Source organism: Phallusia mammillata, chromosome 5, assembly GCF_965637545.1.
Source record: "Phallusia mammillata chromosome 5, kaPhaMamm4.hap1.1, whole genome shotgun sequence".
Lineage (NCBI taxonomy): Eukaryota > Metazoa > Chordata > Ascidiacea > Phlebobranchia > Ascidiidae > Phallusia > Phallusia mammillata.
In genome coordinates this window covers 15,657,440-15,675,614 of record NC_137256.1, presented here as the reverse complement: position 1 = coordinate 15,675,614, position 18,175 = coordinate 15,657,440, and the positions used below count along the sequence as shown (strand labels likewise).

The 18,175-nt window shown below is 38.9% G+C and overlaps 2 protein-coding genes and 1 long non-coding RNA gene across 4 annotated transcripts; 1 reads left to right on the top strand and 2 right to left on the bottom strand.

Moving 5' to 3' along the window:
• The first annotated feature begins 180 nt into the window (after nt 1–180).
• Nucleotides 181–1,137, top strand: LOC145229594 (uncharacterized). Its single transcript, XM_080094940.1, has 2 exons — nt 181–741; nt 1,105–1,137. Exons 1-2 carry the CDS (start codon nt 181–183, stop codon nt 1,135–1,137), a joined length of 594 nt encoding a protein of 197 aa, XP_079951066.1.
• A 494-nt stretch (nt 1,138–1,631) lies between these two features.
• On the bottom strand, nt 1,632–5,801 carry LOC145228944 (uncharacterized). Of its 2 annotated transcripts, none has more exons than XR_013860327.1 (2): nt 2,279–5,801; nt 1,632–1,901 (listed from the first exon to the last, which is right to left on the bottom strand). It is a non-coding gene; the product is annotated as an uncharacterized LOC145228944 (long non-coding RNA). The 2 variants fall into 2 exon arrangements; XR_013860326.1 differs by having other exon boundaries at nt 2,291–5,801.
• Nucleotides 5,802–12,131: 6,330 nt separating this feature from the next.
• On the bottom strand, nt 12,132–17,805 carry LOC145230108 (piwi-like protein 2). Its single transcript, XM_080095481.1, has one exon. It carries the CDS (start codon nt 17,670–17,672, stop codon nt 14,895–14,897), a length of 2,778 nt encoding a protein of 925 aa, XP_079951607.1. The 5' UTR covers nt 17,673–17,805; the 3' UTR covers nt 12,132–14,894.
• Between the last annotated feature and the right edge of the window lie 370 nt (nt 17,806–18,175).

Genomic DNA, 18,175 nt, shown 5'->3' with positions numbered 1-18,175 from the left:
AGGGTAACAGATACCTTCTTACCTTGGTCGACCGTTTTACTCGTTGGCCAGAAGCAATTCCTATGCCTGATTCTACCACCATAACGTGTGCACGCGCATTTGCTTTCCATTGGATATCCCGTTTAGGGGTTCCTGCTGACATATCATCAGATCGCGGCCGACCCAGTTTACCTCCGATCTATGGACGGTTTTTTGCTTCTTGGAATTCAACTGCACCGCACAACCTCGTTTCACCCTCAAGCTAATGGCCTGGCGGAACGATTTCATCGCCACATGAAAAGTGCACTCATGGCACGTCTAACGGGCCCTAATTGGGTCGACGAACTACCATGGGTTATGCTTGGAATCCGCACAGCTCCAAAGGAAGACCTGCAGGCTTCATCGGCCGAACTTGTTTACGGCTCTGCCATCACCGTTCCAGGCGATTTTTTCCGCCAAGAACATCACGAGCCTTCACCCCAAACGGTTCTTCCATCGTTAAAGGCTACGGTGCGTCAACTTGTACCGACTCCAATGTCACGCCACGGCCCTATCCGCACAACGGTCCCTGCAGCATTGGCCTCCACTCCGTACGTTTTCGTACGGAAAGAAGGCCACAGACCCCCGCTTACACCACCTTACGATGGCCCTTTTCGCGTCATTGATCGAGGCAGCAAGGGTTTCACGCTTGCCATCGGCGAAAGCAACCAGCTCGTTTCCATCGACCGTCTTCAGCCAGCGCATGTCGACCTTACGCAGCCGGTACATGTGGCCCAACCCCCACGCCGTGATTTTATTATGTCCGTTTCTGGAGGGGGGTCATTACGTAGCGGCCTCTCTCACTACCGTTATCGTGTGCCTTCATACTACAGCGAACCGGACAGATTGCTTTCTTTCTATGACTCTCGTCTTATGCGGCGTATTCGCTCCTTGTGTTATTCTATTACGATGTACCTCGAATAAACACCTCGCTACAATAGCCTATGTACAGGGTTGCCATTGACACAGAGCCTGAAATAAGGACAATTAAAAAATTAAGTTTCCGTATGAAACAAAACAAACGATTTAGAATAAATCTTTGAGTTTATATGAGCCATGACATATCATATGCCATATATTTGCCAGAAAACATCTGTTCTAGCAACTCCTTGTTCGTAGAAAATACTTTGTGCATTTTACAACAGCTCAGGTCTCGGTAAACTGTAACTTATAGCGGGGATTTGACTTGTAATTGTTGAAAATAAGACAAAATAAGGACGTAAGTGAAAAAGAAGGACATTTCTTAGAAATAAGGACAATACATTTTTCTAAGGCTAGATCCACACAGGATTTCTCGCGAGCTTAGCGTACGCCCAAGAGCTGCCCCGCTGGCGCAGTGACGTCCACACAGACATAAATTTGAGCTCGCGCGCTGGCGCTCCGGCTCACACAGCCGCATTTTCACTGGGAACTCTTTTACATGTGCTTTTCACATGGTTAATGTTTGGCTGTACCATATCGGTTAATATAGATAAAGGTTATTCTTTCTATCCTTATGATTTATTATGATTTGAATTTAGTTCTGTCTGGTAGGCTATACTTATAACAGTGATTAAGGAAGTTTCCTTTGGCAAAATCAACATGTGTTTTGCTGCCAATAAACATAGTTCAAAAATGCTCCAATTTGTTTTATTTGCAAGAGTTATAAACCATGACATCATGAAATAAGCAAACTTGGTAGTTCCAAATAAATGTGTTGCAAAAAGGTTAAATGCAGTTTTAACAAACCAAACTTGCTAAAAAGTTAATTCACCTAAACATAAACCACACAAACATGTTGAACTAAAAACAATTATATAATCAGTCTTCTTCTGCTTCGTAAACCATTTACAATATTTCTTTCTAGGGAAAAGGCCAGTGTGGCACCATCTGATCAGTTGTATCTGAAAACAAACAGATGAGTAAACATTTGTGTATCTGTTTGTAAATGTGTATATTGGCAGAAATTATACTTTTACAATTAAAAAATACTGTTTCCAAGATAGGTAACACAATGTTTTACAGCATCAGCCAGTTTTTAGAGTGATGACCTAGCCTGAACCTCTTTTTTACTGGAGTTTCATGCTTTCCTGTTAAAAGTATTTTGTAAAGTTTTTAGAAATAAAAGAAACCAATGTTTGCTATCCTTTTTTCGTTTATATTTTTTAAACTCCTAAATACAACCTTGGCTGTGTTTACATTTTTACCTGCACATATGCAAGGCAATGTCAGTTTTATAATTATATTCCTACAAGTTTCCAAAATGCATAACCAAACTTACCACATATATTACCTTTCAAAATCATTTTTAACCATGTCTTGCGGGTAGGCTTGAACACATACAACATAATTTAACAATTCCTGATTACTGTAAATTGACAAAACCATGCTGAATAGTGGATAAGTCTTATTTTGCTGAACTGTAAGGCTACTTCAGAACTAGGAAATGGTTTCGTGGGAGCACCAAAACGAATACGAACTAGAGCAGCGGGATACGAAAAACTCATTAAACACGAACAAAGGCTATCAGGAAAGTTAACGGGTGCGTGCCCCCACAAGCAACTGTGCACGATTGATGTGCGATGGTTGATGTTCAAGTGCCTGCCATCATTGCAATAGAGGACATTCAAATTGGTATTTCGGTTTTCTTGACTTAAAAAAATAGAACTATATATATATTTCCTGCCCTAAAATCACTATACATTACACACATGATATACATTTCGCCCAGCAAGTAAAGTTCCTGAAAATCAGAAGTTCACAATTCAAAACTGCGCTGGCTTGCCGGCGTGAGCTAAATCAAATTTATTTAGCCAGCGCTCGCGCGCTCGGCAAAACGCGAGCGTGGTTTCAAGCACCTTGTGGGCGAAATCTCACGCTTTGCAGCCGAGTCGAAAGCGTACGCTCGCGCGCCGGCGTTTTACGCTGGCTATAAAAGAACAAACCAACTATGCGCCGGCGCGCGAGCGTGTGTGTGTGTGGATCTAGCCTAAGACAGTGCCCTTCAAAATAAGGACAAATCTTAGAAATAAGGACGGTATGGCAACCCTGCCTATATATTTAGGACGAAAAATTACAACCAAACGGCAATCAACTCCACTCAAACAACAAAACGTCAATCTATTTACATACAAAGTCAATGTTAGTGGGATGTTTGCTGTTGTTTAGCTGCCAGTAGGAATCTCATCTCAAAAGCGAAGAATAACATTGTTTGTTGAATGCTAGACGCATGACAAAACAATCATAAACGTCACAAAAGCTTTATTGAGTAATTTTGCGGATATCAACAGTGGAAACCCCAGTTTTACAGCCAACAACTTTGCAATAGGTACCAACAACTTTGTAGTAGGCCTACTTTGAAAAGTATACATAAAGTAAAATAATTTGCGGACCGGGAAAATATTTACGCGGACCGGTGGTTGGGAACCACTGTTCTATGGTATCACCAAATGATCGTGATATTTATTCCTTTAATTATATTCAGATAAAAGTGTACAGTGTAGCGCTACTATTTCTGCGCCTAAGGTTCAGGACGCTGCTCTAACGGCTAGCCGGTAAAACCAATAACTAGACCGCGCGCTACTCTTAATTCTTTTGCAAAACAGTAACAAAATATGCAATATATCCTTTGTTCTTATTATAAAAGCGGAGTAAAATAAGCACGGTTCTCGACAACACAATCGGGCCAACGTAGCACTTAAAAACACGATGTAAAAACGGACAAATAGATAAAAGATCTCACGAGCCAAAAAGCACGTTCTACCAAGGCCGACCAACCAAGTCTGCCTTATCACATTTTCACAGCCCTCACGTTAGGGAGCCAGCCACGAGGAGAAAAACAGCAGTTATTCTTGAGGCAAATTAAGCAAAGTCCCGAGGATGTTCGTAATTAGGGACACGCGCAGGAATGCCAAGGCAACGCGGTGGGTTGCATTCGAAACGAAATAGGAAATAAAACAAAATGAAAGTCTGTTATGAGAAACAACTATACGCAAGGTAGGTTGAGAAACCTACGTAAAAAAACAACACCAATGGTGAAACACAAACAGAAAAGACGGATAACATATAGTGACAGTGCAACAACCAAACATAGTGCCGGGACAGAAAACGAATAAACAAAGGTAATAATGTTCGCAACATATGGAAATGAATCGCGTATGACATATGTCGACGAACCAACAAACCAAAGCAATAACAAAACTGTTCAATAAACCAATAAATCATATTACGAGAAAAGGAAAACATATAGTGACAAAACAACAAACTAAGCAAGTGGCAAAACAGTGCAGTAAAGAAAGTTGTAATTTTATTCGTAACAACAGCAACATTAGTTTTTTGTCCTAATTTTGCTGATTGAATAATTTTTTGTCTTCTTCCTGTTTTTTAAAGGTTGAAAAACTTCTTTTACGATTTTCACATGCTGACAAACGTCATTGATCGCCCAGAACTATTGGTAACTTGTCGAACCCATTGTCTTTAACAATACATATTGTCACTTAATTTCATGACTTTGCAATGAAAAAACGAGGCTTGTATTACGAGCGCGCAAAATTAAAATAGCTGCATTCTGTTGGTGAAGGAACATACAGCGATTTACACTAAAACCCAGCCGGGAATTGCTGCGCAACGATGAAACGTTATGGCAGGGTTGCCAGGTTGGCCTATTTTCGGCCAGAATCGCTCATTCTGGCCTTGATTCAAAGCCCTTGGGCGAACAAAATTCGGTCTGGCCGTCTGGCCGAAAGTTTGGGCGTTCTCACACTTTTATCATGCGAGCACGCTTCTCAGCAGGATTCGACGCTTTTCGGTCCCGACCTTTTTGTTCTCTTCGCTATCGCGATAAGCGCCGTGTCTCGAACGATATTGCAGGGCAACATGACGCTCTGAATCCCGTCGCTGCTGAATAACACCGACTTTATCCGGTTTTGTGTCTAGTATCATTGTCTGAACTGTAATACTTACTCCGACTTCATGGTTTCCATTCGGTTAGCGCCATTATCATTGTCTGGATAACTTATCAACAGCCCTCTACCCCCCGGCAAATTTAAAATGCTATATAACTTGTCCCTTGTCCGGACTACCTGTATTACATTTTTGAGTAATTTTTCAAATTGCCTTGCAAACAAACTGTCCAAAATGAGTAAGCAGTGGAAATATAAGTATGATTCCAACCGAAAGTATCAGACTGAATGGGAGAAGCAGTTCAAATGGGTGAGAAGAGCTACAATTACCGGAGAAGATGCGTACTGCAAACTATGCAAGGTAAAAATTACTCCAAAGCATAGTAGACTGGCTGACCACGAAAAGTCCAAGAAGCATTCAAGTCTTATAGGAGCAGCTGCCTTAAGTGGACCGCTGAAATTCAAATGTATTGACGTCAGCACAAAAGTTAAAGAAGCTGAGTTACACTTAGCTGTTGGTATAGCCTGCTACTGTGCCATACGTTCAGTTGACCACTTGGGTGAAATTGTTGCAGCGCATGGCAAAGGTAGTACATTAGGATTAGGAAGCACAAAACTTGTTTAACAATCTGCTGACTGATTTTGACAATTGATACTTGTATTATTTTTTTCGTATAGTCTTGGTGTCGCGCATGCCATGTTTTCTGAATAAATGTTTACTTGAGCCTCGTTTTTCAAAAATAATAATACACATTTTCCGCCACTTGAGGGCGCTAAACGAGCAGTTTTAGACATTTAGCATAAATTGAAAGTTTGGGCGAATTTTAAGCGTTCTGGCCTACGGTCTGGTCGATTTGCAAAATTTTAACCTGGCAACCCTGCGTTATGGAGCGCAAAAATTGAGGGCTTAATTAGTGGATCACTAAACGCGCTGCATCGCCAATGATGTTTGATTAGTTTAGGGCTGTCAGAGACGACTTAATTAATTGTGGAGTTTTGGGTATAATTTAATTATCTTGACTGAAAAAAGCAACTAAATGGTTTCGTATTAAGGTGTTTTTTATGTGAAAGTTTTGTGCACTAATTGATCTTCCACTGACAGTTTCTACGAAACTATAAACACGAACGAGCAATTAATGTGCATTCATGCAATGTATTTGAATATAATAACAAAAAAAATGAAAACGTTATGTAAAACCTACTATTGTTTAAGATTATGTAAAATCGCCAGCAACGTTGTAGGCCTACTTGATTTATAACTGTTACATCGCCTTGTACATGTGTTAATGTTGTCTATGTTTCCCGCCAGTAGCCTTGATTCCTGTGTTTGACGCAATGCTGTGCAACCTGGTGCATTGTCTGTCACACTATCGGTGATTGTGATGACACAATTTTAGCATTGTTTATTGGTATCACGTCTTGTAAGCGAGGTCGCCAGGTTGCACTTTTGTCGCCGAATTGGGCTACTTTGGACGTCGAGTTGCGGGTTTTTTTCATGAGTTGCGCCTTTTTGAGCGGGTTTGTGAATGGCATTTTCTACCGTATGTCGAGTAATGATTGCATTATTATTGTGACGTCAAAAACCTTGTAAGTTCAATTTTGATTAAAGAACTAATGAAACTGCCCAGAGCGTCGGAAATTTAACATCCAGCTGAGCAAAAGAATGCTTTCAGCCCACGCAATGCAATGTTCACTTTTCAATCAAAGAAATTTAATAAACGCCTCCGTTGTTACCACGTAATAAGAAGTGTCTCTGTGCAAAAAAATATTCTTTTATGTTTTAAAGGTCATCTTACTTTGTTATTAAAGCGAAACATGTTTGTTTTAAAGTGGAGATTGAAAAATTAAAAAAAACAGCATGAAAAGTGGGTAAACAATAAAGTGTTACTGGAAACAGTTCAAATTCAATTTTAAAATGGACAAAACTTAAATCTGAAAAGGAGAAACCTGAATAATTATCACACAAATAGGTGAAAGTAGCGAAAATCAATTGCATTTCAGGTATTTGTAAAATTGGGCTCCTTTTGGGCTACTTTTGACCGGTAAAGTTGCGCTTTTCCGCAATTTGACCTGGCAACACTGGAGGTCGCCTCGTGTTTATTAGTGACTGGATCTTACAGCGTCTGTATGCGTTTTTTAACTGGTCAGTTATGTTTTTTTTGTGTGTAACGAACAGGAAAATTATGCTGTTTAAAAACTGAATCGTCCAATGTGTGACTTGTACATTTAGTGACCGGTAAGCACATGTTTAAGGTTGTTAACCTTTCGGATTTGAATTTATGTGAAACCTTTATTCAGACGTGAATTCCGCCGTCGTCGACCCCCGTGTTATTCTGAACCGAACTGTGTTATTCCGGTAAGATTATTGTTGCTTAAAGTTTTGCCGTCCGTCACTAGTGTGGTTAAGTGATGTGTATGTTATTGATGCCGTGTTTACAGACTTTCTACTGATCGCTTGTATTTGAACGACTCCAGTCCTTTAATAGTTTGGTAAGCGTAAATGTCATTGAAATTCTGTCTGTTGCCTTGTCTTAATTTGAACATGTTTGCTGAAACCGCTTTTTGACCCCTTGTACTCGCCGTGCTGCCGTACTCTCGAGCGCCATCATTCGGCTATATTGTAGAATAAAAGAGTTCGCTATATAGCTCTTGGCGTCTTGGAGTTTGAGCGCAAGACATAAAAACCTGATCGGGATTCGTCCCCGGGAGTGTCCTGCGTTCGAACCCCGTGAAGAAAAAAAAAAATTTCCCCAAGCCTATTCTTATTGTTACGTAACTACTCCTGTTGTTTCGTATCATTACGATCTTCAAAATACACGCCATGTCAACAAGAAGCACAGTTGCTTTGAAAAACGGTATACAACGCTGTGGGACAATAGACGTTAATCATGTCGGTAGAGCTACTAACACGATACGTTTCTCCTGATCCAAAAGTGCTTAATTTTCGACAGGTGGCGCAAAGAGCACTTTTTTCATTTAAAACGGTATATCTCAAAAAATGCTAACGGTTAGGGCTATTACGATTGGGGTAAGGTATTAGCACTTAAAATTCAATAAAACTAACCCAAAAAATTAGTTACTAATGTAAAAATGTTATGTAAATATTTCCCAGCCCAACCCATTTATAGCCGCTAAATAAATAATTCAGCTCTTTACGCCACCTATCGAAAATTAAGCACTTTTGGATCAGGAGAAACGTATCGTGTTAGTAGCTCTACCAATCATGTCAAGCAGCGAAAATGCATCTAACAAAAATCTTATTAAATTTAGTTGTGGTACTTTAGTGTTATTTTAGTAGGACAATATTCTTCTTCTCCATTAAATATGATTCAATCAAATTTGTCGTTCTGCAAGAAGTGGTACGCGTGGCAGTACCGAGCGTCCCAGTGGTACGAGATCGTAAAAAGGTTGGGAACCCCTGCCCTACATAGATGACTTTATTGTGAAAGTTATTCATTAGGATTTGTTGATATGTTTACACCACAAATACTCAGTCGACGCTTTACGTCGCAAAAGGAATAGTTACGTCACAAAAATAATAAAATAGTTACAGTAGTAATGGTTACTTTGTGCTGGTACTTTTTCTATTATCAAGATTAGCATCGGATGAATTATAAAAAATTAAGTTCAATGCAGTGTAAAAAGTCACACCCAAACCACGATAAAAACGTAAAACAGAGCTCGGAAAATGCTAGTTTTCCTTTGGTAATACACACATAGTCTTGCATTATCTTGTTAGTTATGGGTCCCCTTCCCTGAAGGGGACACATATTGTTTTTGTCCGTATTTTTTTTTTTTTTCTTTTTTTCTTTCTTCTTTTTTTCCGTCTAACGCGGATTTGTTCCCACGTTTTGGTCAAGAAAGAATGGTTCAAACTTTTTCAAATTTACACACATTACAGATATTGGTCTAAAGATGGTCCATGTGAATTTTGACCCCGTTTGATCCCTCGGTTCACCCACAGGCCCCCGAAACGTAAAATTTTTAACACTGGTTTGTAATGCTCGTGTGGTAAAGAAAAAGTGCTTCAAATTTATTCAAATTTGGACATATGTTAGTTATTAATCCAAACTTGATCCTCCATAAGTTTAACTCCGAATCACCCAGCGATTCACCCACAGGCCCCCGAAACGTAAAATTTTTAACGCTGGTTTTTATCGCTCGTGTGGTAAAGAAGGAGTGCTTCAAATTTATTCAAATTTGGACATATGTTAGTTATCAATCTGAACTTGATCCAGCGGTTCACCCACAGGCCCCCGAAACGTAAATGTGTATAACGCTCGTTTGGTCAAGAAAGACACTGTAGGCAGAAGTACCAAGAGAGTAACTCACTGGTTTACGATAGCGGGAGGGCTCAGCTTGACGTCGGACAGACGTTTTACGAGACGTCGTTTCAGTGATTAGAAATCAGCTGTTTTGCACAGCAATGCTATGTCGTTTTATTAAGTTATCACTCACATTTTTGGTTTTGGCGAAGGTTTTACACCTATGACGTGATTTAAACCTAATAACCGTGCTTCGGTTTTGTATATGTCAAGCAAAACTTTGTTAATCAAAGTAAACATGAAAAAATGAACTTGACTTTTTTGCAAAATAAATGTTTTTTTAAATGCTCCTTGTCCGGTTGGCCGCCGCATGATTACGGGTTACTTAAGGTCAGCTAGTAGGTATTACAAACACTGTTCAGAACTTTCTTTCGTCATAAGGTAGCGGTTTTTTTTGACAATCAATTTAGGAGTCAATGCTCAAGGCATGTAAAAATTAGGCTTAACGGTATTGTTGAACACTCAGGACGGCGTGCTATTGAAAACGGTGTCAAAAGGTCAAACAGTCGTTTGGCGTGTGCACCCTGAGAGGTTACTACAGGTCAATGGTACTCGTTTTGCGAAACAAAGTTAAATGAAAAACAATTTGTTATGTATACACTTGTAGCAAATTGCTTTTTAATTTAAAGTGTCTGTAACACAACTGTTACAGCTTTCTAAAAAAATTGTGTTCAAAACCCGACCTTGGACGACAATATCTGGGTCAAAGCAAGAGATTAAATTAAAGTATTTGTTACTTTTTTTTAATGTTTTTGTAATTATATGACAATAATAGTGAAAAAAGAATACGAACAATTTTTTTTTATTCTTGGGTTAATGCAGTGGTTCTTAACCTTTTTTCCTTGCTGCACCCCTTTCAAATCACCAACCAATTTTCGCACCCCCTTTCAAATCACTAACCAATTTTCGCTCCCCCTTCTGTAATTGCTTAAATAGAATAGACCTAACCAACCTTAATGATTCAGCATCCCCGCACCCCCTAGGAACAGTTCTCGCACCCCTTGGGGGTGCGTGCACCCCAGGTTAAGAACCCCTGGGTTAATGCTTTCTAAAAATTTGTCCTTAAGAATCTAAAAATCACCGCAACATTTGTTTACTGTCAATCCGCACAAACACGCGTGTGGGGACCCATTTGTTTTTGTGTACAAAAACAATCAAACGTGTAGATCAAATGATGTGTATAGTAAATTGGTAAATATCATATAGAATATATAAAATGGAAGTATATCAGAAAGCCACTCTTCTAGTTTGTATTGGAATGGTAGATCCCGAGAGTTGGACTACCTCAAACGTCGATCTTGAGTCAAAAAAGATTCGCCACCCCTGGTCAAGACAGTAAGGCAATGCTTAATAGTTAATAGCATGGTGTTTGAAAACATATTCGCGTATGTGGCAAACGTACATTAAACACGACGCTAATACTAGTATGTTTTACAATTGGGCAACTGTGGCAGCAGCAAAATTAGGCGTTTTTAATTGAGTTCTGGAGTATTTCTGACATTCTGAAACAAATCTACAAGTTTAATATCAGCTATAGCTTATAAGCTTATAGTCTATTACCCTAAAATCGAAATCTCAAAGAATAATTTTGTTTTACGTTCAAAAATTACGTTTATATTTCGAATTAAAAATGGTGTGGGGCACCAAATTGTTTTAGTGTTTAGGGCCTCTAGCCCTCTAATGGTGTTAATCCGGCCCTGCTGGTCCTGAAAGCATTTGGGTTAATTCGCTGTGTGTTTTACTCATTACTCCAATATTTGACTGCCTGCAACTCCTTTGAGAATATACAGGCGTATCAACCATACGAATTTGCACGAGAACTGTGCTTCAAATGTTAGCAGGAAGAAATTCCCATTATTCGTTGCCGATTGGCGAGTTTTAGATCTAAATTTAGCTGACAATTCTGCGGAAAAGGTAACTAGTGAAGTTAATTTACCTCATTTAGCATCTGATTCCAAAATTCTGCAGGATGTCACAACAGAATAACAGCATGTGGTGATACGTATATGAATAACGTCCTAGTTCGGGAGTGAAATGGCAGCTTAGAATTTTCAACTTTTGCATTGTTGGATTCTGGTGACAGTAGAATCTGTGAAGATAGTGGTGATATCTTCCAATCAGCTGTCATGTTAACCTGATTGGCTGTGGATTGTTTGTCAGGAAAGTTTTAGGGCAAGTAATTTTGTACGTCAATACGCTATTCTATAAAAGCTATTGCTTGCAAATAAGGATGTTATCCAAACCATCACAATGTATCGGTCGTCAAGTGGAACTTTAAAAGGTCAAATCAATGTGTGTTTTCACCATAATGTTTTCTTTTCGACATACATGTGTCGTCGTATACGTATACCGTCACGTTTAGTCGAATATGGTACGTGTGTTATCTTCTTTTTTGGACACCACGTGATAATTTCTACAAACAAGCTGGTTTCAAATGATATCAAGCATTCTTATGTTAAATATCTACGATCTATTGTTGAGGACAGTAAATGACCCCAGACCGTTGCCCACGTCACAATCGGCCCCGCACCCTAAAATAAATAGGACAAATAATTATAGCATTGGAGATAATGAACACCACACGAAGCAAAGCTTTCAATATTACTGTATAAGAAAACTAGCTACCATTTGGTGCCTTGACCAGAATTTTGAGCAGGCCAACACCCGGTTCAAATTTTGGCGCTGTCTACAGCTTAATATCTAGCCTATGACAGCAAAATTGCTGCAGCAAGATTAGCGAGACTTTATCGTTATAAAACTAGAAGGGTGGCTTAGCACATTTTGTTGTTGCATTTACACTATAACCTATTTTAAAACATAAATATATTTCCTATGCTTATTTTGTATTAGGTCCCATATTAGCCATCATCTTTTATAACCTTAGTAGTTTCTGCAGGCAGAAACTCATGGGTCCCCACCATAGGCGTCGATTTTTTGGAATATATTTTCTTTTGTGGGGTGGCAAAATTTGGTCAGGTTCCTTACATGATCAAACCACACCACGATACTCGTTAAGGTTTGTAGATGGCGTTTCGCGGATATTGGAAGGGTATAAACACGTATATTACTCTGTACTCAATCTTGCTTAACTTGGACGTAACAACTATGAAAGTCACGTCACAAATCGTCCATCTATATGTGTAGTTATGACGTCACAATGCGTTAGTTATGTGATCACAGCAGTGTACTGGTTAGTGGCGGGAAAAGTGTATCTCGTGCTGGGTAGTGTTATTTATCCGAAGTAGTGTGGTACAAAAGGTAACATAACGCACAAAACGCAACGTAGCATGTGATACATAAACAAAGATCTGTAAATCAATTTTACATGTTCAATTTTTCAAAAGTATCGAATCGGCATTGCAGCTTTGACACGAAATTTGCGCACAAATTTTCCGTGCATGGAAATGGAACTCTGTGTAACAATATAATCTCCAACTGCTAATTAACATCCACAACACATAAAAACCGGAAATTTGCCATTGTTACGTCCTGTTCAAACTTGTTCTGGTGGAGCAAACTTGAAATCACTGAAGCGAGTAGCGCTAAACGGGTTTTCCCCATGCGTTGTTTTAAAACAAAAGAGATTTCGCGGAGCTTGCTTTGCACATGCTCGAAATATACCGACCATTAGAAAGAGCGCATGTAAATGAAAGAAACCCATATCTGTAATGCACGAATATAAATACGACCAGGCAATTTCTGGGGTGGCAGCATAGCTATTTTATAATGGCTGCCACCCCAGAGATTTTTAGTGGGGAGGCACGCCACCCCTGCCACCCCGGGAATCGACGCCTATGGTCCCCACACATGTAAAGTTAAAAATAGTGCATTTCAAGAGAGAACCATAGTCCACATGCTGCCCAAATTTTAGCCAATTCCGACACTGTTTTATAAACTTACCCATTTTGGGGGGCTAGGAAGGTTACTAATGGGGTTTGACACTAAACTAAAAAAATATAAACCTCAATGACTCAATCAATACTACTGCAAAATTTCAGACCAATCTGCCAATGTTTAAAATTTCGACCACTAGAGGTGTTTTAAACAACAACCGCTAATGCTTCTGACATCATACGGCTTTAACAACCCCCTAACTGCCATTGACGCAAAAATGTCCACCAAGCAACCCACCAATGAGTAACATATAACTGGTTGCCCTTGTAAGACTATTGCGCCACAGAATTTTTTCGTTTGTGGTGCCCAGTAACATACAAATATGTTTTACACTTTGGAGGCTTAATTGTGGGGTAAATGTTGGGGCTACAGGGTTGAACACAACAATCGACACCTATAAATGTCATACTCTACATCCAAATTTTAGCCAATTCCAACATTATTTACAAACTCACCCATTTTAGGTGGCTAGCGGGTTAAATACTGGGGTCATCAACAAAAACATAGTGGGATGCACATCTACATAACTATATCTACCATCTGTGTAAATTTCATCCAAATCCATCAAACATTTGATGGAAAAACGAGTCAGACGAACTTTGGGAAGAAAATAACCCATTTTAGGGGGCTAGCGGGGTAAATACTGGGGTTATCAACAAAAACAAAATGGGATGCACATCTACATACCTATATCTACCATCTGTGTAAATTTTATCCAAATCCATCAAACATTTGATGGAAAAACGGGTCGGACAAACTTTGGGAAGAAAAAAACAAATTCGAGTAAAATCAATATTTGTCCCCTTCAGGGACAGACTTGGACAACTAGGTTTTTTTTCGGTTTTCCAAATTAGATTAGAACTAAAATTAGAGCATCTCCTTTTTTTGCAAATTAGATTAGAACTAGAATTATCATTTTCTCAAAATCTAGAAATTAAACTAGAATTAGGTTTAAGCCAACCAACTTTAGTTTGTTTCAAATTTGAACTTGTAGATTTGCACATTTAAAACAATACGATTCGGTGCATCTAAAACGTGTTTAAACGGAGCTGAGTGCCAAATTTCACTGAAAAACGTGTTTCAGTGATGTAGTTTGGTCTTGTTAATTGCATGGTTTTGTGCGCTTTGGTTACAAAATGCATGCTCAGATCACATGCCTAAAAGTGCCGTTGGACAAACTAGCGATTTTGGGAAAACTGTGAATTAGATTAGAATTAGAGCTTACTCGATAATTCTGAATTAGATTAGAACTAGAATTACCGCCATTTTGCTCTAATTTGCCCAACTAGACAACTAGAATTATCTAGTTGTCCAAGTCTGTTCAGGGAAGGGGACCCATAAATACGATCATTGCTTCATTAATAGAGATTGACACCAACTTCTAAAGACCTCCTGGTGAGTTGTGCAATTAAGGTCACGAATACATTGGATAAGCCATGCAAGCAGAGAACAGACCTTACAAATTCCACCAAAAACATCACATTTTGCTAAAAACGCCTTATTCCACAAAACATTTTTAACTTGTCATTCCACAAAACATTTTTTTAACAAGAAATAAAAACTTTTCCCTCAATACTTCCAAAAGCAAATGATTTCTCACATTAGAGAAGTTTAATGGAAAAAATCATGCGAAAAGAACTAGAAGCAAAGAATATGGAACAGAGGTTGTGAAAACTTTTCAGGAAATAAGATTATAGCCGTGCAACAAAAATTACTGTGGTCTGTGTGTTTAAAAAATACACGATTGTTCACATGGTTTTAAGTGATGCCTTATCGTCTACAAGTAAAACAGACGATCAGATAACAGAGTGGATGGTTCCTGGCGAATGCTTTGGCCTACTAAGTATGCTAACTTGTGGGCATACTGGCATGGAGCTGGTACACGAACAGTACCTGGCCAATTATAGTACATGTAAGTTAGTTTGTAGGCCAAGCGTTGCATGTGGTCGGCCTTCAAATGTTCACCACCACTTACTACAATGTAGTGTGTTGGGGAGACAGTCCCTTGTCGTACATGCTGGGAAACCAAGAAAAAATCGGGCCAGTTGGGCCTTGTTGCAAGATGATCCAGAACTAAACCTGGTGGTGGGTTGACAAGATTTTCATTTTGCTTGGCAAAAAGCTTGACATTGATGCGTTTGGAAACAATAACCACAGTTAATTTTGGTTCATATGGTCCACCAGCAATATTTTCAAACATACCAAAGCATGAACTGAGCTGAGATACTTCATGTTCAGACACTTCCTTTAGCTGCCCATCTCCAACACCATCACGAAAAATCACAACCCTTGATGGCAGCGCATGGTTTACTTCATAGAACTTTTTTATTGCTTCAGTAAAACATGGTTTTAAACTGCTGATCAATTCCTGTTGAGGTTGTTGTAATATGGCACGAGAATACCATCTTGTAAGAAGCTTGTTGGTGCTGGCCACAAAAGCAGCAACTGAATGGCCTTTGCCTCCAGCATCATGGTAGACATCGATTCCACAAATCATTAATTCTTTTAATGGAATATCCACTGCCCACAATTCACCACCCAACTTGCAGTTTATTTGCAAAGCAATTTTCATGGTAATAGATCGAAATTTTCCGAGTTTAGGATCTTCAGGAAGGGTTCGGGACAAAATAACCTGGGAAGGAACCGGCATATCTACACAACAGAGTTTCTTTACAGCACTGTACCGATCATCACGTGAAGTAGGGAAAATGCAAACAACAAGCTGAATGCCTGATGTTACAGATGAAGATATGGCATCTTTGTATGAAGTGCTTCTGTCATCTCGAAGTTCTATGAAGTGAGGCTTATTTATTTCCATGCCAATTTTTCTGGAAACATCAACCATTTTGCGAAAAAATTGTTCCGCCTTATTTGCATCTCGTCTGGTAAAAATAAGTAGCCATTGGTTTATCGAAACGGGTCTAATTACACTTGACCTTGTTACATCCCTTGTGAAGTCTGCATCTGGCCCACATTTGAAAACTTGTTGTCCTCCTACCATGATACTCTCTGGAGGAAACTGTCGTGCCATTGTGTTGGAAGCATACATATCCAAATGTAGTCCCCATCTCAAAAGTTCATCTTTAGCATCTTGGTTGTTGTTGATCCGTTGCAAAAACTCTTCAATGTGCCTCATTCTTCTGTTAGGTGGCTGACAGGTCACCTCCTTTATTTCCTTCATTGCTTTAAAATCCGATCTTAAATTATCAGACAAACCTGTCAAGTAGCACAGTTCTGGAACAAGGCAGATTATTCTAGCATCACCATTTTTTTCGCGCTGAACACGCTGTGATGGACGCTTTGGGCGATGAACTAACATCGGTTGCAGCAAATCCTGGATTTCAATTTTATATTGACATCGGTAGTAATCTTGAAATGTAATGCTTTCACCTTTTGAATTGATAAATGAACTGGTTGGTGTGATGTCCCAGGCAATATCATCAATCCTGTAGTTTTTATTGTTGTATCGTGTCAAAACTACTGAACCAACAAGCTCCTTAATACAGTTTTCCTTGAACATACTGGAACCCTGCTTGTATACCCTTTCCATCACATGTCTTGCAGTTTCGTTGCGCAAGACTTTATGTGACACATCAATGTTTAAAAGCAGCCCACCTTCAAATTTTTTTATTGCTGTGACATAACCTGGCCATAGCATCAACTGATATCTTTCAACCATTTTGGGGTTGTTTGGATCATAGTAATTTCTTCCAACTGGACAAAAATGAAGCAGCTGCATTGCCCTTTTTAAAACTATGTTGTAGAAGGGTACCAGTTTGTAAGAGGTTGGGTGGAGTTTTTGAGTGAGTACAATATGAATTGTCACTGAAGCATTATCTGTCAACCGCTTTGAACTCAAACTGGTTTTGTTACCAAGGAACTCTGGAAGATAGAGAATGCTTCCATCGAATGCTTTGGTTTTTCCTATAATTTCTCTGTGTTGGTTCAAAAGAATAAATCTCATATTTTTGCTATCAATGAGAGGATCAAATGTAACATGATACTGATATACTGCTTCATTTTCACATTTTACCTGCACACAGTTCACAAAAAGTGGAATTTCCCTGCCACTATTGCCATGATACTTTATTAGCTCTTCTTCACCTATCTGCAATGCCTTTAAGCCTGTTTCAATTTTTGTTTCCTCGCCGTGTCCAACATCAGGTGTTTTTGGCACAACATTTTTTTCTACATTATGTGAATATACATCAATTGGCCTTAACAAAATTACACCAGAGGAAGAAGCCTGTTCAACATTAGATTTTGCTTGTAATGAGAGGCCAACTTCTTTTGCAACAGAAATTTTACCTAAAGCAGACAAAGTTTCACCTCTACCCAATGAAAAACTGCTTGCTGCTGGCAAAAACTGGGTTAAGAATTTTCCTCTTCCTAAAGTAATTTGTTTTTCATCCTGCTGTTTTCCTAAAGTGACTTGTTTTTCATCCAGATCTGCTTTATCCAATTCGGAAGAAGGTTTGTCCAAACTAGTTCCTTGCAATAGATGCCGCAAAGCAGAACCTCTGCCTCCACCAATTCTTTGAACACTTCTATCCATAACAATTGATCATTTGACAAAATGTGAATCTAAAAAAAAGATTTTCACATAGTATAGTTGTCCATAACAAGAGTACTGTCCTGACAATTTTTTTTCTGCATAACATGCAGGCAAAAATCAGATCGTTATAGTTGTGTATTTGTAACTCGGCTATGTAATGAGCAGTTTTGTAATAACAGCATCACAACTACTTAAAATTATCCATAAAGTTTCTACAAGTTCATTTTACATGGTAAGACCACCAGGACAAGAACCAGTTATTGGAGTGAATATTATTACTAGTATATGCAAATAAAAAGTTATTAACCCCTAAGCTTGAAGACCTGTTTGTCACTCTGAACATCACTATTTTTTTATAAATGTCTAGAAAGGCTTGATTTTACATTTGTTTAGTCCTGACAAATAGTTTCTTGGATTTTATGCAAAAAAGTTAATGAGCATAACGTGTAAAGTCATGCATTATGATGCATAAAGTATACTTTATTTGGCTTCTTACACGCAGT